At 41.6% G+C, this 26,289-nt stretch overlaps 1 protein-coding gene across 1 annotated transcript in view; it reads left to right on the top strand.

Annotated features, from left to right (window-relative positions):
* The window catches only part of AGPS (alkylglycerone phosphate synthase), a 53,115-nt gene extending 47,882 nt beyond the window's left edge, over positions 1-5,233 (top strand). The window contains exon 20 of the mRNA XM_042040525.1: positions 2,025-5,233. Coding sequence (XP_041896459.1) covers positions 2,025-2,146 — 122 coding nt within the window. The 3' untranslated portion in view covers positions 2,147-5,233. The remainder of the gene's footprint in view (positions 1-2,024) is intronic.
* Positions 5,234-26,289: the final 21,056 nt, after the last annotated feature.

Genomic DNA, 26,289 nt, shown 5'->3' on the forward strand with positions numbered 1-26,289 from the left:
GTCCTGTGGAGAAGGACCAGAAAATAGCACAGCACTAACCTGAAGTGCAGCAATATATAAATGACTTTTCTAAGTTCTGCTCTCATTTTCACAGAGCCTTTTCTTCACTTGGTCTATTTTCCATTTTATCTGATGGATCAGCTTAGAATTCGGAGAGGTTACCTCAAGGCTTTTTAACTCTAATGTGAAAACTTGAGTAGTTGAAAGGTCCATGTATATTTTATTGACATGAACGGTAGGAGCAGGGGATCAACTTTGCTGTTATCAAGGGGTTAAAATCTTTTTGTTGAGCATGTTTGTGAAGGACTGCTGGTAACTGTAGTACAGCTTTTTTTCTTTCCAGTTCACTAATCAGATGTATGTTAGATTTATTATTGCAAAAGTATAAACCATAGAAAATTTGACAAGATAGATGTGTAAATTATCACTTTGACAGAACTAATGATGCACTCCAAGCACCTTCTGTTTTCCAGCACTTGGTGAGCGACTTCATTAAATATGCAACGACTGTTTGGTGCTGCTCAGACAGTAGTTCAGTTCCTTGTGGAATTGCATTATTACTGGAGGTGTAAAAGAGGCAGGCATGCTAGCTGTTGGGCATCCTGCTGTGATTCTAATGTGCTCCATCTTGTTGGAGCAGTTGTTTGCAGTCTTTTCAGGACAATTACATCCATAACCACAGAACACATTCACTGAAACTATATTACAGATAACAGTTGAGAATAGTAATGACTGTTCTTCAGCTGCTTGTGTAAGAGCCAGTGTGAGTGACTTGAAGGGATGGTCAAGCCACATCCACGATTCAGGTGTTCAGTAGTAGTAGTGAAGTTTTAACAGATAAAATTCAACCACATCAGCTTGCTCAGACAGTCACATTGTAGTGATAGTATATTCACAAACAGGGATTCTTTCTTGAGCTGGGGCTGCAAAGTACAGCCACAGTTCCTACCACATGACAAATTATTTTGTCCTTCAGTTGTGGTCTTTGATCTTGACACACATGCTGCTAATAGTTGTTTTCTAGCAAACTGCAAATTTCATTCTGTCTCACATTATTTGCTTTTTCTGTTGGCATTGTGACTGGCTCATATTCCTTAAGGTAGACACAAATATACTCTGTTCTCCAGAGGTGTCCTTGTAATTTATTATTCTGATGACAGTTTGATGGTTACCCTGAAACAGGGCACAAAAGATGGCTTGAATTTAGCTTCAGATACTCTTAAAGCTTCTGTCTCTCAAACCTTTACTATGTCTTATCATACTGACAAATGGATTGTGTTTCAGGCTGACAAGTTAAATGCTAGAGTGTGTTTAATGAAAAAAATGTCCTCAGTTTTGAATGATCTCTTAATCAGAGTTGATGATTTGGTTAATTAGCATGTGAACACTTGGCCATTTAACAGGACTATTATGAGAATTTAGTGAAATGAGTTCTTAAAAGATTGTTTCAGCTTTGTTTGTATTTGGTATATGTTGTGAATAGCCAGTTTTACATGGGAAACAAAGCTCTTGTGTAATGCTATTGAGCAATTACCAACCAGCATAGAAGTTTTCAAATGAAATATTAAACCTTCTTCGTAGAAAAACATTTTTAGCTATTTAAACCAATACTGGTTTAAGATTGATTATTGAATTACATTTTCACTTTAAAGTAATCAAGAAACATAGGGTTCTGCTTTTTAGTAATCTCCTCTACAGTTGACTACTTAAAATTAGTTTGTGGCTTTTAAAAACTTATTACTGATTCCTTGTCTTAATAGAACATGTGATTTCAGCCTAAGCTTCATCTAAATTTCATAGTTTCTGAGGAAAGTAGACAGTGTGGAACACAGTCCTCCTCTGGGAGTATGCTGAGCTTAATGAGCTTGATAGTCTGGTGGGCTCAATAAATCAAATAAAGCAAAACATTTCTCAATTTTGAATAAAAGCATTTATCACACAGTGTTTATTCATTCATGGTCACAAGATTGATTGGCTCCTAGAATCCTGCCATATATTGAAACACTTTGTTTTTGTTTTTCCAGTAGGCAAATTGCGGAAGCGCTGGATGAAGGAGAGCATCTCTGATGTTGGCCTGGGAATGCTGAGATCTGTTAAAGAATATGTGGACCCCAATAACATCTTTGGAAACAAAAATCTTTTATAAAGCTCTGCACAAATGATGTACTAAAAATTAAAAATTACTGTTGAAATTCCTCCACTTTCATTGTATTGATATCCCAGTAATCAAATATAACATAGACTAAACTTTAAAAACTAGTAACTTACATTGTTTTTTGCTACTCCCTTCCCTCTTCCCCCAATAAAGTGTAAACATCACTATTAATGTTTATGGACTTTTACTTAACAATGTTCCAACCTACTGGGCACAAAGTACAAACCAGGAAATGCAAATTTGGGTTTCCAAGTTCAGCTAGGCAGCACAGCTGACAGTATTTTCAGTGCTGGATACTGCCAGATGTTTCTTACTTAAAGCATCCCCCACAAGGAGGACAAAGACTGACAACAGTGTTTTCTACAGAAGCAGCTGCTCAGCCCAGCCTCTTGCTAAAGGAAAGCTGCAAAGAGACAGATGAGAGAACACCAAGGAGTACCTCCCTGTACTGGATTAAGCATGTAACAGAGTTGTAACCAGCAAATACTTAAGAGTACAAATGTAGGCTTTAATCAAAAGAGACAGTGTAAATCAAACTACTAAAAATTCAGTAGTCTCTCCCTGTAGTACTACTGGAAAATCTTACACAATTGAACTGTTCTGAGTTGTATTTGCATTGCTGGGATAATCTTAAATTAATTGTAGGTCAGTCACTAAGTTTTGTACAATGGACGTTTCTCACTGTACGTTGAAAACAGGTTTGTAACAAAATTTTGTGTTCATCTGTACTTCAGTCCTAGTGTGTATGGGTTTTGTTCCCATTGTGTTTGTTTTGCACAGATGCAAAATTTCTCTTTCGGTTATTCAAATGAAACTGCCCAGCACTGTCTTTTGAAACAGTCACAACAGTTTAATAAAACACTTTAATGGACAACCTGCTGTCATCCTGGAAGTGAGATTTCCCATTTGTTTTGTACAGTTTCCTATGGCCTTTATGAATCATTTATTTACTTCACAGTAGCCACAATTTTAATTGTCCATTGAACTTTATGAAAATGAAATATTTTCTTGATCCGTATCATGTGAGAGTAAGCATTTTTACATTGAAACTTGAATCTTAATCAGTAAAATAAACAAAGTATTTGTCAATACTCATGATCCATTTTTAAGGTGGGTTCTTTCTTAAAGCAAATTATCCAACTTTTTGATAATTAATGTATATGCATAAGATAGAAAAAAATACAGACTATCCTTTGAGGACACTGTCTCTAGGCAACTGCTTCACAGCTCTGTAGTGTCAGTTTGGACACCTTTTGTATTGGTAGTGCCGCTAATGAGGAGAAAAAGATAAATTGCATTTTTGTTTTTAAACTATTTTAGAATACTCTCTAATTAGCTCTCAGTTTTGGTAATATACCAAAAAGAGTATAAAATGCTTGAAAAAATACTGCATATCAGACAGTTCTGAACTTGTTCTAAGATTAATTTCAATGCTACAATTCAAATGATTGAAAAACATGGACACTCAAAACATGACTAAACTGCATGCTGTCAAGGTAATGAAAGAAAATGTTTTTATGATCTGCAGGTCGTAAGACAAGAATGTTCATGTGATACTTTAAATGCAGCTGGATTTATTTTGAATGGTCTTTATTTCACAACATTTCAGTATATAAATCTATTAATTTTTCTTGTCCCCAGAGTTCATATTTCAGCAGTAACCAAAACAGTAGGTGTAGTCCGTTTTAGGAGACTGAGCCTTCACACTGTGGTTAAGTGTTCCTTAAGTACACAAAGGTGTCTTGGTGAAGTGAATCTGCACATGGTGGTGCAGGGGCTTCCTCACCTCAGCTGCACAGTGGTGACTCCGTGGCCACGGCTGGCATCTTGCTGATGACTTGTGTCACTCCCCAGTGGAGGCCTTTCTAGGAGCTGGTAAATATGAAGGGTGTTTATGTGCCTCAATGAAAGTTTGTGTAACTATGAAGAATTAATTTTGAAGGAAAGCATGTGAAGCTTTTTTGCAGAACGACAGCACAAAGAGTAGAACAAGTAGTCATAGCTTAGTAATACTGATCTCTTAAGATTTTGACTAAAGTACAACACAGCTCCACAACATCCTTCCCATTTTTAAATTTTCTGACTATGGTTTTTCTCATCCTTTTTTGTATTGAAAGTACACAGGTAAAAACTCCTTATACTCTCTAACCTTTAAATAGCCACTGACTTCTGAAGTGATTTAAAATGCAGTAAAGATTTTTACTGTATGTCAATTGCCCTATGGGAAGGTGAAATAACAAGGGTCCCAAAGCACTGTCTCTGGATAGCTCTGAGGAAAAGATTAACTACAAATGTAATAGATATTGCTGTCTTCCTAAATACTATCTTAGGAATGGGTCAGAGCCTAGTTGAAACTGCAGTTGAAACATGTATTACTGTCTTTAATTTCACATTTAAATTGCTAATGCAAATAGAAAAAAAAAGTAATGCAAGTTCAGAAGACCTAGATAGAGATCATTCACCATTTAAACAAAATCTTACTTTCTCTAATACTATAGTCTTCCACGCCTCTTCCTTCTGAATGCTCTTTCTTTCTACACACTTCCCTTCCTGTAGCTGCAGCCTGTTTAGGGATGGAGTTTGATCCATGCAGATTAGAAGTGCTGATGCATAACACAACTTTTGCATTTGCTTGACTATTTTGGCCATACGTAAGTTACAAGCAGTTTTAATTAATCTTGTAATGACTTCCAATTACACAGCTTCTGCTCCCTTTGAAGGAGGAAAGGTGCAGAGAGTGACTGTGGCTTGACTGTAAAATCTGTTTACATTAGAGAGACCTTAATAAAAGTTTGGAGGGGAAGGAAGCAAAATCTGTTAAAAGCTGATCCAGGATCTAAATCTTACAGTCAAAGAAAAATGTGTCTTGATTTGACTTACAGTATAATAGTTAGAGATGTCATCTTTGCCTTACAGCTGTGAAAGAGGCAAGGCCAAATAGTTCTTCCATAGCAATGTTAATTAACTGAAACCAATTTCAAAGGGCAGGGATACATTAGCACTGAAATCCAGAAAACACAAATTGCTTCTCAATCTTGGAAATGTATGTTTATCAAGGTTGTAATTTAATTTTCTGCAGTGTTTGTCATTTTAGTGTGAGATTAACTGTAAAGCTTCAGTTGTAATGTTAAGAGATTACAGAACCTTATATTATTAATAAAAAGAAAATTGGCCTAAACCAGTATGTGGTTTTTTGTGATCAAACTAAACAAATATATTCTACTAACTTGTCATATTGCTTCATTTTAATTTGGTGATGAACTCTTACCTAAGGAAAACTATTAGGAAAGCTTTGGCACTTGCTGGGAGAGAAGAGGTTGAATTTATAAAAGTATGCTAATAGGAGCTCTGCTTTTGTGTCCCGTGTAAAGCAAAAACAGGAAAGAGAGAATTTCAGGGAAGGAAGGGCAAAACAACACTTGAACGCCAGGCTGCTTGGTTGAGAATTTCACCCCTTTGGTGAGGGCAGGACAGGGACAATGTTGAGCTGCTCTTTGAAACTTCTTTCAAATATAGTACAGAAGCAGACCTTGTCTTACTTTGCTTCCCCATATTTCAAAGCCCTGTTGTATTAAGCTGTTGCAACAGGTATATTGTTTCCTGCTGCTGTGCTCATCTCACGTAAAACTTCCTTGTTACAGGTCCTGGAACTGTTAGAGTTCTGCGTGCAGCAATGCATCACGTGTGAACAGAAGCAATATTTCACAGTTATCTGCATCACTGCTATAAAGTCTTTGTGCCTTTTAAGCTAAACTGGCTGAAATCACGTTGCTCTAAAGAAATGTTGCATTGTCTTGTGTTAGCACCATTATTCAGTCTTAACACATTGCACAAAACCTGTAAAAGGCGTAGTATGCAAGAGACAGAAGAACTAATGACGTGGTTCACCTTGTACAACTATGACAATTTCTCAATATGATCCAAATATTTTTGTGTGCTTGCTCACAGGAAGGAGAATACCTGGTCATCAAGCAGTTTGTGTTTTCCTTCTATTAACAGCATTAAAATGCAGTATTTTTACTTGGATCCACTTTGTCTCAATCTGAAGGAGATTTTAGATGATGATATACTTGTCTCAGGATGACAGCCAGGCCCCATCAGTGTTCTCTTTGTTTGAAATACATAAATTTTATAAAAAGTTGGATCTGAACTCACAGCTGTGTAAATACTACAGGCTCACTGTTTATGGTTTTATAGTCCCAACACTGACTTTGAATTCCACATTACCTTTAACATAAATTGATGTCTTTCCTCAGGCCCTCTATGGAGACCAGAATTGGCAGGTGGCTGCTTCTTTCAGTGTCAGCTTTAAGGTCTGCTTTGCTCAAAGGGCAGAGGTGGTCAGAAATACTGTGCAAAGATGTTTGCTGTGCTGTCTCTGAAAAATACTAGTGCTGTCAGTTTGAAATTAAAAATTCCATTTAAAAAATATGGGGGCTATGATATTTTAAATCATACTGTTACTTGCACTATTTACCAATACAAATTGCAATAATATGTACCTGTATTGAAATGCTGTGAAATGTTTCATTTATTAATTTGTTTTTGCACTTTGGAAAAACAAAGCATTGATCTTTTTATGGGAAACTTGATTAATCTTTCATTTTGATTCAGAATAAATCTAAATTTCAATCGACTGTTGGTAATTTCCAGTATAACATTCCTATTTGAGTAGTCTCTGCCTGTTCACACCTTTGTGGTAGTCTGTAGTATTGCCTCCCCCCCACCAAATGGGGCCCATAGCAATTTTTACATTAATGTATTTGTTGTAGTACTGTAAAGTACCATGGCAGCCTTCTAAAGGATAAAACAGAAGTGTTGACCACAGCAGTGGATTTGTGTGTGTGCTAAAAGATAACGGACAAAAATTCGATTATGTGACTCTAGTCATGTAAAGTTTAAGTTGATGCTTCTAAAACTTGAGATCAAATTAGGAAATAAATGAAAAATGTTTTTGTTTAAAAATAATACTTTAAAACTCTAAATTATGAAGAATGTCAAGTGATTGTCCCAACTCTCCTGTTCAATGTCATCTGGCTTGTCTGAGTGTGGCTGACTTCCTACAATGCTTCTATATAGCAAAATATAAAATGGATGATCTCCAGACAGGGTCATGATACAACTACTCCCGTTTCAGGGGGCTGGAAGGGCTTGGCTCTATTCCCACGAGGGACACAGACACTGAGCGTGTGGATATCTGGTACTACCATTGCACCAGTCAGTGCTGGCTCAGCAACACGATATTCAAAGCATTTTAAAGACAAGGAATATCACTGATGTTATGTACTCAAATTAAGTTTGGCAAATACTGAAAACATAAAAGGGCAGTTTGGTAAGTTCAGTTCTTGACTAGACTCAGTCCTGAGGCTGTGGTAGTAATGAGAAGGTACAAACCCAGCCGCTGACCTTGCTCCCTCCCAGCCCGTGGCAGCAGCCGGCAGTGTTTCCTGTCTCGCTCTGTTCCTGCCGCCGCAGAGCAGGAAATCCTGACTGCCCAGAGGCGAGGCTTAAAAGCCCGTCTGAAACATGAAGTGACACACATGCTCACCTAGCAAATACATAGCAGCTGGGTAAATACATGTAGAGATGAGGCCATAAAAGCTCGTTATTAAGGAAAGTAAATCTGGCTAATGTTAGAAAGCAAGATGTGGGTGAGCTGAACGCAATACTTTGGTAAGTGGGCAAGCCACAAGGCAAATTTACCTTCTTAGTACTGTTGCTTCTAGAAGTACAGGGCAACGCTGTTCTTTCAGTCAAGTTTTTTAAAATTAAGATTTTCATACAAAATGAAGATCTTGTCTTTCTCTGTTCATGCTTGCAACTGTGTTATGCCTAAATTCTCAGTTGTGTTCAGTTTTGCAGGTTAGCACATTCTAGTGCAGGAAAATGAAGAATAGAAGCTGCTGGCTTCCTTGAAATGGTATCGGAGCTCAGTTTATTCGTGCAGAAGTGTAATTGGTAGCCTTCTCCTTAAGAGGTGAGATCCCTTTAAAGCACATCATTAAAAACAGTCCGCAGAGAACAAAAACAAGCTGTGAAAAGGGATTGGGGAGAGACAAGGCCAAAGACAAAAGATGCTGGAGGATGTTGCTGTAGCTTTACAAGGGTGGAGTCCGTCCGTGTTGTTATCCAACATGTGGCTAAGGGAGCAGGGTTTACTGTTTTTGAAGGAGGAGATGAGTGACAGCTGCCCAAGGGACAGTGGAGAAAGGCTCTCAAGAAGGTCCTTTCTCCTGTGCAGTGCAGAGGTTTAGCATCACCTCCTGGTACACAGAGGCTGTCCCTCGGCAAAGCTTCAGCGGGCAGCAGAGCCCACCAGCATGCTTAATAAAAACTTCTTTGTACAACTTCACCTGGCTGTTGCATGACTTACTGCTAACGAAATCATGACCAGGAAGCAAAGAGAATTGCTAATGAGGAAAACAGAGCAAGGGCAGTGCAAGCCAGTATCTTGTGTGTATGGCTAAATTACAGTGAAATGAACATCTGGCAGCAACAGTCAGGCAGACGGGACCTGGTTGCTACAGAGAAATGATAAATGTCAGATGGTAACAAATCTGCTGCCTTGGTTACAATTTAGTACTTTTTTAAGGCTGATGAGAGGAAATCACTATCTCTTCGTTTGTAGAGCTGTGTGCTGCTCTGCAGACACAAATAAAACATAATGTTATTTCCTGTTCTTTTCAGTAGCTCACGTAAGACTCCCGTGCATATCTGGGCTCGAGTAGGTGTTTACAGCTGAGCCTTTGTGGGCTGCCTGCCCAGCCATGCTACAGCTTCGGGTCCTTCCTCTTCACCTCTGTCACTGTGTGATTTACATTACTAAAACCAAAATTATCCTTCTTGCTGTTTTAGAAAGCATAGGCTGATTGTCCCTTCCAAAAAAAATGAGGAAAGAGCAATAGGGTCACTTTAGTTTTCTTTTGTTTAAAACCACGTGCTGATATGCTACAGCTGTAGACCAGTCAGAGCAAAGTTAAACTGGCTATGAGTGGCTGGATAGGGAACCTTGTGAATGCCACATTAGTGATGAGTTAGCAATTGTTCGCTAACTGTAGCAATAAGCAAGACCTTCAGCAGCCAGAGCTCAAGTACCCACCACTGGAGTTAAACGCAGCTTCCCTGAGAGGGAGCTGAGCAGGTTTATAAGCATAGGGACAGAAGCAGTTGTGTTTGTATCTCTTCCCTGCTGCGTGCAGACCCGCATGTTCCATGTTGACTCTTGGCATCTCACATCGTAAGTGTGATGTTGTGCTTCTACTGTGAATCTGAAGGATGGGATTTGCTCATTGCTTGCACATAAACTCTTCAGAAGCAGGATGTTTGTGTGTGCCGACTTCCCAGGAAAGTGGCTGGGGAGTCACATGTCGAGACAGCAGAGGTTTGCTGATCTCCTGCCAGGCTGGGCTGTGTGGGTGTTTGACACACGGAGAGCTTCGCTGCCTCACAAGGGTTGTTTTCACTTTCTGCATCTGCAAACTCCTGCCATTTTATTCCAAATATACTTTACTTGCTCTGGCTGTGTGTATTCTGGTCCTGAGAGCTTTGTCCTTCACATGATTTCCAGCCCTGCCTGAGCAAATCCCACCTGCCTTGGTCATGGCACGTGTTGCCACACGCAGCCCCCCGACCCGTCCTGGCAGCCCCTGAGGACAGCTTTTTCCTCTGACGAGGGGATGGTTAAACAAAGGAGAAAGAGGTCAAAAATCGCTGCCTGAGGGCTGCCGCTTGAAAGGCTGTTTGGCCCTTTCCCACCGATGTGTCCCCATCCCCAATGACAGTGACAGGCCTCAGCTGTGTCCTTGTGCCAGGCCCGGGGGCGGACGGCGATTCCTCGCCTGAGCCGCTCTGGGCTGTGAGGGGCGGCTGCGGCCCCCGGAGCCGCGGCTCTCCACAGAGCAGCGCTGCCGACCGAAGCGGGCAGGGCCGGCCAGGCACTCCTCCTCCAGGTAAGAGCACATGTTTATGAGGGTGCTGGTGATTTTTTGCCTCCTTGGCTGCTTGTTGATAGCAACATGGGGGCTTGGAGCCGATGGCTAGTGCGGGTCGGGGATGGAGGTCCGTAGTGGGACCGCTCTTGGCTGGACAGGGTACCCTGAGAGGCCCTGTGGTCCAAGAGGCTCGGAGGCGATGGCAGAGCAGCAAGGGCTCCCCTTCCCGGGCCAAGGTGAAGCTGTATGAGGTGCCCCCTCAGAGGGGGCTGGGGGGACTCCTTGTTCCAGGGCTGGGAGAGCCAGGCGCTCCCTGGGGAAACGGGGAGCGCTGAGCATGGCCGTGTGGAGTCCAGTCTCCCCCAAGGTGTGTCTGTGGGCATCTCTTGGCTTTTGCTTGTGTTTCAGATGTGTTGAGGCAGCATTTAAATATGAGACCTGTGAGTCTCCAGTGGCTTAAAGAGGCAATTTCACTTCTGTGCTGTTGTATTAGTTACTTCTGATAATCATTTTGCAACTCATGTTCTGCCCTTGTTTATATCCAACCTGGCTTTGCTAATGTGTGTTGAATGAGCTCGAGGTCAGCAACTGCTCAGCTGTGGAGCAAGGCAAGTAATTGATATTTGCCTTTGTGCTCTGAAATCGCTTGGCAATTTTCAGTTAAAAGAAGCATAATTCAAATTTTGCTTGGTATGCTGAGGCTTCTGAAAGCTGCTGTGGGTAACTTCTGTATAATGTACTCTGCGTTTGGCCTCTTGTCTGCCACTGCGTTGACTTTGAAATGTGACTGAGAAATGTCGATGCATTTGTTTAACAGTTTCAGGTGTGAAAAATGGCTCCATTTCCATTTGCTACTTCTTCAAAACAATACATATGAAAAAAAGAAAGACAAAAACATTCCTCTATAGTGGAAGCTACAATTGAATTTTCTTTTAACCACTGTATTACAGTGACTTGAGTATAACCTGCCTGTAAAACTCCCCAGCTGCTCTAGCTCTTTTCCTGTCAGAAGGCTGGCCATAGAATAAATTAAAAGTACAGAATTGAAACCAAGATGTGAAATTAAACTTTTATTAAAGTAAGTCAGGTTCTGGATTTATTTTAAAGAGTGAGGCAATAAAAGTGAACATATAAAAATTGCAATTTAAAATAATGTACATTCTTTTTATGTAATTCCTCTGTTTTCAATTTTATCGGTACAACTGAGTTATATTTACTGAAGTTGCATACCAGTGTTTTTCCAACTGTGATGGTGGCTTGTGTGTTTGATGACTTTCACTTTTGGGATGCCATGGAGAAAGGAAGGGAAATACAGGGGGAAAGGGAAACCACAGAGACCTCGTTACAGCTCCTTGGTCTGCCACCACCTGGCACCAGCGCAATGTAGGGTAGCACAGAGGTCTCCTGATTTTACTACAGGGAAGGAAGCCTTGAGCCAAGTGTCCCACCCCTCCCAGGCCTCCCCAGCCCTCAAGAGGAGGCAGCTGCCTCAGCTGTGGACTCTCCGCCTTGTCCTGCAGATCGGTGGTGGCCCAGCCCCCTCCAGGTATTCTGCACGTGGCATAGGGGTGAGAGGAAAAATGGGACAACTGCATGGGCAAGGATGCTATCTGCTGGCACTGGGGCTCTTTAACTATTAGTTAATCAAATCTCCTTAGTTAAATAATGATAGTGTCCAGAGCACAGTTTCTCTGTACTTCAACAGCAATTGTAGCAGGAGTGATTTGAATTCTATTGAATTGCTTTACCTGTTGATATCATCGATATGTATTGCTTAACTTGACTGAAGGTGAAGTCTTCCCTCTTGCTTCAGGATCTGCTGGGGTAAGGAGGAAGAACCCTCATTTCCTTTCTGGATTCTTCTGAACGTGTTATCTTTGCATTGAAGAAACTGTAATTCCTGTAAAAGAGCATTTCCCAGTGCGTTCTGTAAGGAAGGCTCAGGACAGGGAGGAGCAGGTGTGTAAGTGGGCAGGATGCATCTTGTACCCAAAAAGGATGTTGTGTTTGGATTCAAAAGGAGGAATCATTTGGGTGGAATAGAGAAATTACATCAGAAAAAGTGTTTAACTCTGTTTGCTTAATTTGCTTATTCTCTGTCTCCACCCCATTTATTTGTAGGGCTGTGGACTCAGTCCTGCAATTACCAAGCCCCTGCAATTACCATTGTTTTTGAAGACACACTAATTGTAATGGATCAAGCCCACACAACACAATCAGTCCAAAAGGCTACTCTGCATCTAGAGTGGTGCCATCCACAGGGGGCTGGCAAGGTTACTCACGTCTTTCATAGGTACAAGAGTTTCTTTCAAGCACAAAAATCAATTTTTCACTTATTTGCAACTGAGTATTGCCCTATTCCTATAAAGAGTTGGCTAGCAAAGACTGCAGGAGCAATGCATTTGAAGGTCTCAGATGAGGTTTGCTCAATGTGGATATAACACTGCACTCTTCTGAGCTTCTCATGCAGGTTACATTATTCTTCTTTGGATGATAGGGACATTGGGTGTACAAAGGCAAAGTCATGCAGATGTTTCCATGCAGGACAACATTTTCCTCCGATGTTGATTCTTTTGGTATTTAATAAATTCAAAGAAAGCAATTTACCTGTTTTGACCAGTTTATAAAGCTGGAGAGAAATAGCTTAGGTTATTTCAACTGGACAAAAGATGAGGTTTATAATGAAGTGTCCTGAGTCAGAACTGTCTACTCTGGAGCACTCAGGATTCATCAGGTGAAAAATGAACCTATGTAGACTCTTCTCCCCTCAGGTCTGCGGTAAACTATGTACTTTATGGTGTTCCTAATTCACATCAAGGGAGTTTACACAGAGACATTAATTCTGTACAAGTAAACTAGAGAATGAATTACAACACAACTGATGCATTACTGAAGATAATCTCTATTAATTCTCTGTGTGGATAAAATGCTGAATCATCTATTCTGGAGCTATTGTTTCTCAAAAATTGCAAAGTCCAGCACCAGCCTACAAAGCTCATGTTCTTGTCTGACATTTGGGAATGGGCAAGGTTATTATTTTGATGACTGGATCCCATTCTTACTTGCCCCATTGCCACTGCCCTCTGGCCCTTGTACTTTGGAATGGGAGAGATGAAAAGGATTTGTCTCCTGCAATGCTGGGGCAGAACAGAGCGGGCTAAAGCTCTTGTGGTTTCTCTGCTGTTACCAGTGTATTTCCATCTGGAAATCACTGAGGGAGCCTGTTAATTCAATTTTATTACTGTATATTTTAAAGACTGTCAAAAAAGCTCAGGGCTTTGGCACAGGCCTTCATTTTAGTTTAGTCTAAATCAAAATAAATAATAAAATCCTCATGAAGATGTACAGGCACTGAGATACTTATCCAACCTGACATGATGAAAAAATAAACTAATAATGTTTTATAGGCTCATGAAAAAAATATTTACTTACCTTATATGACTATGCCAATAAAGTTTTAAACAGATTAAAAGCTGACAGATGCCAATGATCATACCGTATGAAAATAAAAAAAAAGAAGGAAAGGCAATTATGTCAAATTTAAGCTTACCAAATCTGATTTAAATATATTGATATCTAAGTGTGACATATACTTGATTCTCTTATAAGAACAAGAAATTTTGGTATACATTTGGCAAATCCCTTGAGATAGCTGAAGAAAAATGGTACAAATGTACACTGGCTAAGATTTTGGACTGGAATATGCAGTGTGGGAGTCTAACTAATCTTGAAATGAGGCTATTTTGGACTGTGCAGTTATGTTTTTAAAGATGCATCTGAGATGGAGTGGCTGCAGGGAGATGGGGCGCTCACAAAGTCAGCATGTGAACACAGCTGAATGGAGCCAAATGCTGTAGTGCGCATAGGGACATTGAAGTGTTCAAGTATTTAAAGTGTTTGCCCAGGAGATATAAATGTCTAGGGAAATTGGGGGACATCACCAAACCCTCTACCTAGCATAGAATTACAGAATCGATTATGTTGGAAAAGACCTTTGAGATGGAGTCCAACCTATGACCAAACATCACCCTGTCAACTAGACCATGGCACTGAATGCCACATCCAGTCTTTTTAAACACCTCCACTGATAATGACTCCATCACCTTCCTGGGCAGTCCATTCCAATATCTAACCACCTTTTCTGTGAAGAATTTCTTCCCAATATCCAGCAAAAACCTCCCCCAGCTGAAGCCTATGTCCTCTTGTTCTGCTGCTCTTTGCCTGGGAGAAGAGCTGACCCCCGCTTGCCTACAGCCTCATTCCAGGGAGTTGCAGAGGGTGGTAAGGTCATCCCCGAGCCTCCTCCAGGCTAAGGAACCCCAGCTCCCTCAGCTGCTCCTCAAAGGACTTGTGTTCCACATCCTTCACCAGCTTTGTTGCCTTTTTCTGGACAAAGTCACAAAGCCCGTGCTGCCAGAAACAACCAGTTTGGGTTGTGTATGCGTTTCTTAGATGGGAAGTACTTTTGGCACAGAGCTGCACTTCTGCTGTGATTTGCATCCCCTGCTAAAAACAGATTGGTAGCTCTGAAACCAGGAAACTTTGGGATCAAAATGTACCTCATGGATATCTCCACAATGAAAACACATTTCTGAGATGGATATTTTTTTTTCCTTTTTTTTTTTCTTTAAATTTTAATTCAGACCTGCAAACTAGCTTGTAAAACAATGTGTAAAAAATTGCATAACATATTTTTACCCATGGGAGATCTGTAGCTGGATTTTATTCTTTTTAAAATCAGATTTGAAAATATCTAAGCATCCGTGAGTATGATGGAGATTAACTGCTATGCAAAATGACTGCTTTCAGAGAATAGTGCTGACCAAAGCTCAGCAAGAATAAAAGGTGCAAGCTCTGTTATGTGATACAAATCTATTGTGAAAAGACTGGCAATGCGTATGTCTTACTGCTACTTATTATTTTAACCTCTTTTCTTTCCTTAAAAACAAAGGAACAAATTGTATACACCAGAATCACAACAACATACACCAGAGTACTTCAAACCAATGCATTGAGCAGTGCCTGGAGTAGAGTCCTGCTTGGTGGGCTCTGGGTCACTCCTATGGGTCCATACAATCAGGGTTCACAGTGGCATATGAACCTCTCAGTCCTCCCCTTCCTTCACATGCATTTTTTATTTTCTAATTCCCCACCCTGGACTAAAGTGGATATTTCTGGTCCCTTTTTCAGGTATGCCCTTTCCTGCAAGTGCAACATGACTGTGTGGTTTGGCCTGTTTGCTTCCTGAGCTGCTTTTAGAAAAACTCCAACTTTTTTATCAATTGGAGCTACAGGAAAAGCTGTTTCAAGGCTCACTGGCAGAGCAAGCAAGCCCATTCCTTAGCACTGGAGCTAAGCACTCCCTGACTGATAAGGCTGCAGCTGTCTCCTACCAGCCATGCTGGAATGACATGATGGATGAGCAAGTCTCTCTCCTCTGTCTTCTCCAGTGCTGGTCAAAAGCAGCCTGAAAATACAGTAAATCTTTATTTAACTCCAGCCCAAAGATCATCTTATGACTTCAGAGAAAGCTTAGTCCCACTTAAAGCCAGGTAGTGCAGGTTTGACTGCTGAGAGGAAAGATGTTGAACAGCAACTGGATAATGGACTATTTGCTTAGAGTTGATGGACTCCTCTAGTCTTGAAAAGCATTTGCTACTGCCACCATGCAGCAAAGATAAGTCCAATGTTATTTCAGTTTTCTGAGATGGGTTTAAGGTGCTTAATATTAACACAAAAGTTTTAAAGACAATTAGCAAGCTCCTTTGTTTGATTTGGTTGTTTGGGTTTTTAAAATAAATGCCTTTCAAAGCCCTTATCTTTGTTTTCCCATTACTTGCCTATTATACAGCAGTCATAACATCTCATAGGGAAAACCGAGCAATCTGATCACTGTTTATGCCAGTGTACCCTAGAAAAGTACCAGTTGTGGCTGGCAAGCGTCTTCAGTCCGTTCTGTTACAGAGGCTGTTGTGATCAGGAGGAACTCTAGTCAGAGAGGAAGATTCCCAGTTCATTTAATCTTTGGGCTTTCTGGAGGCATAACAACAGTATTTATTACTGCTTTTTGTTTTTAATGGCCTTACTAAAGGCCAGCAGCTCCTCAGATGCTTGGTGGGCCCGTAGCCCAGTTGTGAGTAATGAACTGTCCCTGACAAACTCTGATGTGAATTGAGCCCACACAGGGCAGTTTGCTATAAACAGAAATTCACTGGCTCCCCTTTTGACAGGTATCTTTATCTCTCTCATAGACTTAGCCAAAGGATCTGCTCCAAAGATCCCAAACTCCCAGACATTCAAAGTCTTCGTACAAACATTGCAGTTCAGGGCCGTCCTTTAATCACTGGCTGAGGGAAGAATTAGAGGTGCAACCACATGATGCAAGGCTGCCGCATTAGAAGGGATGATGATAGAAAAAACCTGGGGAAAGGCTTCAGCTGGAAAGAAGAACTAGCCTGTTGTGTTCCCCCGACCCTAGTGACAGAGGATGTCACCTGTGCTGAGGAGTCCTTCAGTTTCACCATAGTCACTTCTAGGTTTGTTCTCCTGGTCTCTCTCACACTGTGGTCTCACTGCCAACAAGGCACACAGCCCCCAAGAGGAGACTTCTTGTTGTGGGGTATTTCCCTTGCCATACAAAAGCACAGGTCCAAGTTGTGCAGCTATAATAATAATAAGTGGTTCTTAATCAAGGACTATCCATGAGTTTTTCCAGACTGACCATTCCAAAATTTTGGGATGCTTTCCTTGCTTCATATTACATCCTTTTTTTTTTTAAATAATTGAGTTCTATTAGCTACTTTGATTTACTTTTTGGTGGTTTGCTGAGCTTAGATAGGTTTTCATGTTGTTTTATATAAAACCATAGTTCTTTCTGTGGGTGCTGGGTTACAATTACATGGCATTAATGGGCCCTGGCATAGCAATCCTGTGCCCTGGAGCATGTTAGGGCTTGCTTTGGGGCTTTGCTTCCTTCTCGCTACGCTACAGCTTGAATATATGTTCATTTGTTGTTTGGTTTTACCCCTGTCCAATTGTTTTTGCTGGCTTTTCTGCTCTGTCAGGCTGAGAAGTTTAGTGGGACTTCTTCCATGCAGAAGTTCAGCCGTGTAGAATCTTGAGGCAGCATTGTCAGTGCTCTGCTGATAAATGTTGTGTTCCATTAGGAAATGGACAGAATCATTCTAATCCTAACTTTACTGTGTGTTTGAATTGCTAATGCCAGTAGATTGTACTCTTTCTTTTTTCCCTTCTTGGGCTTCTTCTATTCATTTTAAGGATTTGCTCAAGAATTAACGTGCTTGGGGTGTCCATACGTTTGCACTTTGTTCTGATCTGCATTGTAACTTTCTGTGATCTATGGCCCCCGGCACAAGGAACTGGCAAGGAAGTGCCTGAAATTGTGGTCTGGCTGCAGATACTGTTTTAGAGCCTCATCCCTCTACTAATCTGCATTACAGACAAAAGGCCAGATCAGTGCAATTCTCCTGAGCTTCAATTCAGTGACCCAAAATATATGCCAGCTGAGAATCTGGCCCAATGTCTTATTTATAACTGAGATAAAATTTGCAGAGAGAGATAATATCTTTTATTAGATCCCCTAGATTTATTTGGGGGTGGAGTGTGGGGGAGGTGGGAAACAGAATTTTTTTGGCATGCAAGACTCTTTTCAGGGAGAAGTATCTTTAGTATCCTCATCTTCTGAGGATGCCATAGAAATTGTTGTAAGTCTGTTCACAGCAGAGGTGCATGAAAAAAGTGTGAGTAATGACGAAGCACTGAGTTTTCTCTCCTGGGTCCTGCACTCTTTCCTGCACTGAGCCCTCCCCTTTTGTCATAGCTGTCTTACCTGGGGAACAGAAGACTTGTGGTCATCTCTCCCCAGATCCGACAACGCCCCGTGCAGCTGACCCTATTTCTTCCTTGAGCTGGTCTGTTTGTTAGGGCTGGTGTGGTAACTGGCTGTGCCTCCCTGGGAGTGCTGCTTCTTCCTTCTCCTGCAAGAAGGGAGCACACAAAACCATCTCGCTGGGTTTACATAGGTGGGCTGGGCCCTGTGGCTTCACCCTCTCCCCCAGGTCCTGTTGTGCTGTCACATGTCCAGCACTGCGCTTTGTACCTCACAAGTAATCAGATGCAGTTAGAAAATACTGATTTTGATGTACTCTTGAACTATTAACCCATGACCTCTTCAAAGGGGACTTGAAAAGAAGATGGCCAAGACTGTTTGAATGATTGGGCGGTTCCAGGTCCCCCTCTGAGGTGTGTGTTCAGCAGCGGTGGCTGAACCTGAGGACACAGTGAGGTGAGGGCTGCTGTCTGTTTTCTCCAGGCAGACAGGGCTGCCAGGTTAGTGTGAGTGAACACCAGGTGTCGGTGAGTGATTCTGGCTGCCAGTACAACTGGCGTGACAGAGCCCCGTGAAGCAGAGATGGCAACAATGCCTTTCAATGCTTGCGTGCACCAAGTGTTCAGAGTCCCATATATAAAGCAGGAATTTCATAAACCTCTTTGAGCAAGGAAACCACTTCCTCAGTTTCCCTAAAAGCGAGTGAAATCAATGCCTTTCCAGAGATCCTCATCAGCCACTGCCAGCAGGTGTCCCAGCTGTGCTTCTCTACTGAAGATTTACCACTTGGTCTGTCAGCACGAAAACATCCCACCTTCTTCATGTTTTCTGACACCCTGGTGGGATTTGCTGCAGAGGCCATGCCTGGATTTCTTTGCCAAATCGGTCGAGAATGTAATAGGTGAAATGATGGAGGGAGCTCAGACTTGAACACGGGGGGTACAGGGTATAACAGGAAGAATAAATCTTTGTCCCCCCCTTCCTGGCCAGATGCACCGTAAGCCTGACAGACTTATGATTTTATATGGAGAGCAACATATGCTACAGCTTTTATTTCTCTAACCATTAATCAAAAGGTATTTTGTATAAACAACATAATTGCCAGCTCTGGCCAGCGTGGGTGGGCTGACAGAAAGGCTTTGCAGTTACAGATAATCTTTGCCAGACACTGGCCCTGGTAGCCAGCAGCAGCTGTACGGACCATACGCCAGCGTGGGTGGGTGTGCGGGGCTGCACACCGGGCTCCAGCCTCAGTGCTGGCAGGGCAGGCAGAGCTGCCTTTCCAGCTAGCCCAGAGAAACACAGCTAAGGACTGAGAATAGTGGTGTTTCAGCAGAGAGAAACCCTCTTGCATTTGTCTGGGCTCTTTGTCTTCATGGACTTTAGCCTGGGTTATGTCTGCTCAGTTCCTTATGATATCAAACCTGTGCTTTTTGTTTTCTGGGTTGTGCCAAAGAATGTAAAACTGCGGACAAGACAGCTCAGCACACATGAGCAGGAACTTCTTGCCCACAACCCAAAGTAGGGTAGGAAACTGGAAATGTTAAGAGGACTTTCCCTTGGTGCAGGGGCTGGGGGGTGACATGAGCCAAGTGTTGGGTGCAGAGGTGGGCGTGATGTTCTGGCAGTGAAGTGCCTACTGGCAGTGAGCTGGAAGAGAAGTGCTGGACTGGAAGCCTTTTCATGGATCTTCCAAAAACCAAGTCACAGGTACTTTCTACCTCATCTAAGTCTGTGAGAGAGGAAGAGCCACATGCTGCTGCAGTGGCAGAGGCCATGCTGCTGCAGTAATGCTTGAGCACCTTTTTTTGGAGGGCAGTTGAGTTTTCGGGCTCTGCAAGGGTGCCTGCTGTGAGTAGACTCTGCATGGACAGCTTCTGGGGAGTTGGCAGGAGAGGACAGCAAAGCTTCACAGCATCAGAGTTATTTCTTGAAAGGAAAACATTTTATTGTCCAGTTTTATGCCACTATTTGGTGCCTTAGTAATTTATCTCAAAGGACTCTTTCCAGGCTACTGATGCCAGGTGATGTGAAGCTACAGCTAGGCCAGAACTCTGGTGCCAAGGTGGTTTTGAAAAGCATCCAGTGTGAGCAAGAAGTGCCAGGATGATAATAAAACACTGCTTCCGAAGGCACTTTCAGGAATTAACAATCTATTTTAAATTTAAGAAATCTGACAGTTTTATAAGGGTAATTTCTAGACTTTTGGGACACATCTACCAAAGAGAAAATGCTCTGGTTCTCTTCTAGAAATACTCATTGATGAATTTAAAATACCAGACCTGCAATAGGAATAATAACATCTGTATGACAGCAACAAAATCATGCATCTCTGTTATTGATATCTTCATCTATTGGGAAGGATCCTATCAGCTACAGATTATCTCTTGATTCCTGTACTTACCAAAAGCTCATCAGTGGCAAACAAGGCTAATGTGGAGTGTGAAGAAGTACACCACTGGGTCAGCAATCCTCCCCTTGCCTAATTCCAGCTGTTATATGGTGTTAGTCTGGTATGGGAGTGACAGTTCTGCTACATTTAATTTCCCTAGGAATCATCAGAAAAGCAGGGGACAAAGGGAAATTAATTCAGCCATCGAGATTGTCACAAAAAGTTAATAGTATACTGAGAGAGATTGGTACCAAATAGCAAATTTCAGAGTCAAATCTTGATGCCTGAAAACTTGAGAAGATTCTTAAATCTGGAGATCTGATTACGCCAGTTCTAGAAGTCCTTTAAAACTTGCATAGAAGGCAGCCTTGCATTCCTCACCATCTCAAAATTTAGTGCTGGTTACTTTACAGTGAAAGCAGATTTATATTTTGCTGGTCTTGGAGTGATTGATTTGCTGAACATCAGAAGATAGAATTTGCTATAACAAATTGTTGGATTGATGATCTAACACATGAGTATGCTGTTACTGACAACGTGTGATGATTCAAAGGCAACAAACACATCTTGCTGTGCCATCTCTTAGGAAATAATTTCTACCTGACACTTCTAGTGATCATCTTACACCATGAAGCATGAGATTTGATTACTGATACTTTGGCATGCATAACTACAAAGGTTGTTATTTTTAATGGAGTGGACAGCATGTCTCATGAGAGGTATAAACACATCGTGTGCGTTTGAAATACGATTGTAATGATTTGGCTTATTCTAATACAGAAGACTTTGCTCAATTTGATTAGCTGATGATAATAAAGCATTGCTCAACAAATCAGCAGGATTCATAGTTAACATTTTTCATGAAGCCTCACTGTAAGGTAGGTAGTTTTCCTCTCAGTAATATGTGTATCTTGAGTAGCAGCAATTTCTGCTGAGAACGTCAGGCTTGGGAACAGCAGTGTGAAGTTGGATGTAGAAGAAATGGCAATTTCTTCAAGGGAGAATTGGGATGACAGAGCACTATGATTCGAGTGAGCCATTGTTAAGTAATGAATTCTCCATTACCCATTTTGGCCCTCTCTTCCATGGTGGTATTTTTGGCCAACTAGCTTGCAAATCAGAAGGACTGGTCTTCCACAAACATTTCCTTGTGCTATTTATAACTGCTTCCTCAAAAGGCTGTGCCAGTTGAATTCAGTCTTTGATGCTGTTTCAGAAGTAGCAGCATGCTAAAATTTCACGTTGTCTCAGGAATTTTCTAGTTTGCATCTGTGTATTGTACAACTGCTCTGTCTCAGTTTAAACAACAGTGAGCAGAGAGTGACGAATAAGCTGCTTCCTTCAGCTTGCTGCATCCTGGCATCAAATTTTAAACTGTGGTTGACTTCAGTTACCAGCTATAAGGGTAGTCAGGCAGGAGTTAAGTGATGTAGACATCTCCTTAATGCAACTCTTTAAATGTAAATACAGTTGCAACAGTTGATCTTCAAGCCAGTTTTGTTATGACACTGCCCTTTGGTAGAGGTTTCCTTTTCTGGAGAGAATCAAAACCCACCTGGAGGCAACTTATTCTGAGCTCAAAGGCTGCAAAGGTGTAATCGACTTCTGGTTGTTTTTTTTTTTATTTAATTCTGAATTTTTATATGAAATAAAAGAGCTAAAATAACTCCAGAATGGACTAGAAGGACAAGATAAACCTCTTTTCTCATATTGTTCATGAATTATTTCAGAACACAGACTGTGTGGGATTTGCTGTTGAGCTGTAATCTCTACACAGAGGGACAGTAAAGTTGAGGACTCCTGTCACCTTTGGTCCCATATGTGGCTCTGTAGTTTGATTTCCCAGAGTGATCAATTCGAGGCAATTTACAGCCTGATGCTGGATTTACACCCTATCTGGTATGGCCTACATGTAAACCATCCTACTGCTAAAGATAATATTCTTATTGATCTTCAACATAAGGGAAAACCCTTCAACATTTGGGTTAATTCCAAGCCCAGAGGGATTTATTTCTTTTTTGGCTCTTCTCAGACAAATGATCCAAATGGGAAAATCCTACAGAGTCCTCTTCTGTCTGCTCTGATTTCAGCCACAACTTTAAAGCAGGCCATGGTATTTGCAATTCATGGGACCCTTCTCAAGCCCCCTCTTCTGCCTGGCATATCTTCAAAATCTTGGAGTACTTGAATAGATGAAGTTATTTAAAAAAATTAATTTAAAAAATCCCCCTCTGCTTGGTCTTGCTTGATTTTATCACTGGGTCAGGTAGCAAGGAAGGAAGCTGTTGGCCTACAGCTGAACCCTCCTTTTCAGAGCTGAATGTGTGTGGGTCCAGTTGTGCTCTGCACCACCAAGATTTTTGGACCTTCAGTTTCAGTGAAACTGAATAGAAGTTACAAGCTGCCTACTCTTAAACATTTATATAATTTTAAGGGATAGGTTTTTTTCTCTCTCTTCCTGCCCCCTCACTTATTTTTGATGGCTTTCTTGTTTAGTGCTTTTTGAATCCAGTCCCCACATTTATAGATCCCAGTGGAATGTTTTACCCACATGTCTGCCTACCCACGCCAGCCTTTGATTTTTACAGAGACCTGTAGCAGTGCCTGCATTTACAGTATAGCAAACAGAATTAAAAACCAAATTGAATCACACCTTGTGGCCACCTCAATCCAAATGCTGCAAGTATGAGGACTGTAAGTTATTATGCAGAAAACCTTATTTTTTTCAGATATGCAGACCAAATGTTCTGTGTCTGTTTCACCTTTTCTTCATTTCGCCTAACTTGAAATTAGAGCGACAATGGATATAGAGCATGCCTGGCTGCCTGTGTCTGGCAGGATTTCGGTCATCTATGAATTCATATTGCTTTTTTAATACTGCTGATAAGTGATTTGTTTTATTTCTAGACCATCTAGGAGATACAGACGATGCATTGCACAGTATGATCAATGCAGTGGCCAAGCTTACATCGACTTTACAAATAACCTTACTGTTACCAGATCTATACAGAGAATTAGGAAAAGCAAAAATGTAAGATGTCTTGTAACCAGGTTTCTGTTCCAGACTGGATGTTGAGATCAGGTATTGATTTGTTATCTAAAGTAGGCGAGGAGTAAGGCGAGGGGTGTTATGATGCCCTACTTACAATGCCATTCTGGAGACTTTTTTTCAGTTGATTTTTAGTGTTCAGTGGATTGCCCATTGATGGGCCCTGTCCTTTACTCTTGAAAGGAGACTTATGTGCTTCTGGCCCACCAAAGCAATACTGGTTGGCAATTATTCTCTCCTGGATAGAAGTGCTGTTGAGAGAATGCTAATATGAATCATCTTGCCCTGTTGCCATCGCTCAACCCTTTCCAGTTCACACCAGTAAATGTGCTCATACTTACTACGGCAGCACTAACAACCACAGGGGAAAGACCCCAGCCTTTTGTTCCAGAGCCTCTCTGCCCTCACCCATGTGGTTTAGTGTTTCAGACTGTTTCATTAACCACTCTTTTGACAGCTTCTCAGCTCAGCAATGTGTAAGGCTGCAGCTGCAGTAGGTGTTTCTGAAATTCTCCCTGAAATTGTGTAGCAAATCCGCCACCTCTTTACTACAAAATGCTGCTTCTAATCCCTGGTAAACCAGCTGATTTGCCAGAAGAATTTCTAGTTATTTATTTTTATGTCTTTCATTATTGGTTGTTTATAATTACTGTCAGCCTTCCAAACTTTCATGCCCCAACATTTTATTTGTTGTAGTTCATATTCTCTTTCTATTGGCTTCAGTTGGGCTGAAGTTGAGTCTTTGGGGTTTTTTTTTGAAAGGCACCTGTTTGGCTTGAACAATATCTTGCAATTTAACCATTTTATTGCTTTTCCCCATACTTTCCTGCCTTTTCTCCCTAAAGAACACCTCTTTTTTCCTTTTTTTGTGCTCCCCATGATTACAAACAAGTTTCTTAAATAGCTTCCATGCTGAGTCTAAAGATTTTAATTTCCTTGCTTTAAAGTTTTTTTAGTATCTACTGCACTTAAGCACAAAGTTTCTCTTCTGTGGCGCTCGTTGATGTGATAAGCTCCTCCCTGCGATGCTGAGTTACAGTGTGGCCTATGCAGCAGGACCACGTCCTCCCTGACCTCCTCCTGATCACTTCCCTCAGCTCCAGCCTGGCCCAGTGCTTGGATAAATGAATCTGATGGGAAACTGCCCGAGGCAGTGAAGGAAAAAAAAACAAGGAAAAAACCCCAAAACAACGGAGTCTTCTGACAGCCTTGGCAGTAGGCACAACCAGGTCTTCATCCCCAGCACCTGGTGTGGGACTTGAAGTAGTTCAGTGTTTCTTGCCTGACTCCTCAGACAGAGACGGACGGGTTGGGTTTCAGCTCTCGCTTGTACCTTAATGCTACTACAAGATGGATGAAAAAGTGCAGGTTCTCCTGATGTACTGGAAGCAGAACAAAACCTATTTAGCCAAAATCCTTATTCCTCTGTAAGAGCTGCACCCTGACTGCTGGTCTGAGGAGAACTGGAAGGTCTTGGAATAGGAAATTCTATGAAAAACCCTGAGCTGGCAGGAGCAACTTCAAGCCTGTCTGCAGGGATCCTGACGCTAATTACCTGCAGCCCACCCAAACCATAGTGTGCTTTTATGGGGGCACAACAAGTCAGGCGTGAGAATAGCTCTGATGAATAAAATCATAAGAGATCTCCATAGTTTTCCAGGCAGAATAATAGGGATCAGAAGATCTGGAAACAACAGAAATGTGATGTGCACAGACTTGTTTTTATTTTCCATTGGTGCTTTTTAATTTTTCTTACTACTAGACTAAGTGATAATGCTCCAGGGAAAAGTCAAGTGTGTATTTTAAATCTCCTTCTGCATTACTCTTGCACCTCAATTTTTTTCTCTGGATTGAGATTGCATTGAAATAAACTCCCTCTAAATCAAAACAACTGGGCACCTGAAAATTTGCACCCATAACTTCCAGAAACAATTTCACAGAGTTTGATATTACCAGGCAAAGATGCTACACTAACACCCTATGCATCCGTACTGAGCCCAGGCACCCACAGACAGCTGCCTCTCTGGCTCCTGGCTGCCCATGAAGGCTGGGCATCAAGAGAAGCATTTTCTCAACAGATGCCTTGTGCACGGTCCCTTCTCCCTTTATGTGCATCCCTTGGTGAGCTCAATGTGGCAGAGGCTGTTTCCAATCATGTAACTAGCAGCATGAAGACTCACTGGTATTTGGGACACATAGGCCTTACTGCTCTGGAGTAGGCACTTCTCTGTTGTAACCACGCTTGGTGACTCCACCCGGCCACAACTCCAGAATAAAACGTGAGTGGTGACACCTCAGGAGTGGATAACTAGTGTCAGGAGAAACTATTTTGGAGGGAAAAGCTGTGGGTGGATTTTGTAGTTGTCCAAGATTGGCTGTCATGAAGGTGTGTAAGAATTCAGGCAGGGTTGCCTGAGTCTATGGTGATGGTGGTGTGCTGCTGGCTTTGGCTGAGCTTCACTGGTGTCAAAGAAGTCAGCAGAGACTAACTTAGTGGGAGAAGCCACTCTGGAGTATGTGCATCCACATGGAAGAGTTTTATTTTGACCCTTTCAAGCCCTCATTTTGCATATTTCTGGTGTTTAGTGAATAGTAAGAACTGATACTTGGAGGTAGAGCACGCAAATATAACAAGGTGGAAGGAGGACATTGGCTTCCCCTCCTCAAAATGCCAAGAGACAAGCATACTTCCAGAAAATTCAGGAAATTTTTAAACTTGGGAGTGAGGTGGTAAAATCTAAACAAAGATTTCAAGGTACATATTTCTCAGGTTTTAAGGCAGCTCTTTTCTGGAGTTCAAGTCTTTCCTGTCAAGGACTGAATGAAGAAAACAGATGTCAGAGCTTTGCAGACCTGAATTCAAATCGTGCAGTTCCATATTGGCTCCATTTTCCTTCTCTCTGCATTGTTACC

Source organism: Corvus kubaryi, unplaced genomic scaffold (assembly GCF_017639235.1).
Source record: "Corvus kubaryi isolate FWS band 111438036 unplaced genomic scaffold, C.kubaryi_AGA036_p1.0 37396, whole genome shotgun sequence".
NCBI lineage: Eukaryota > Metazoa > Chordata > Aves > Passeriformes > Corvidae > Corvus > Corvus kubaryi.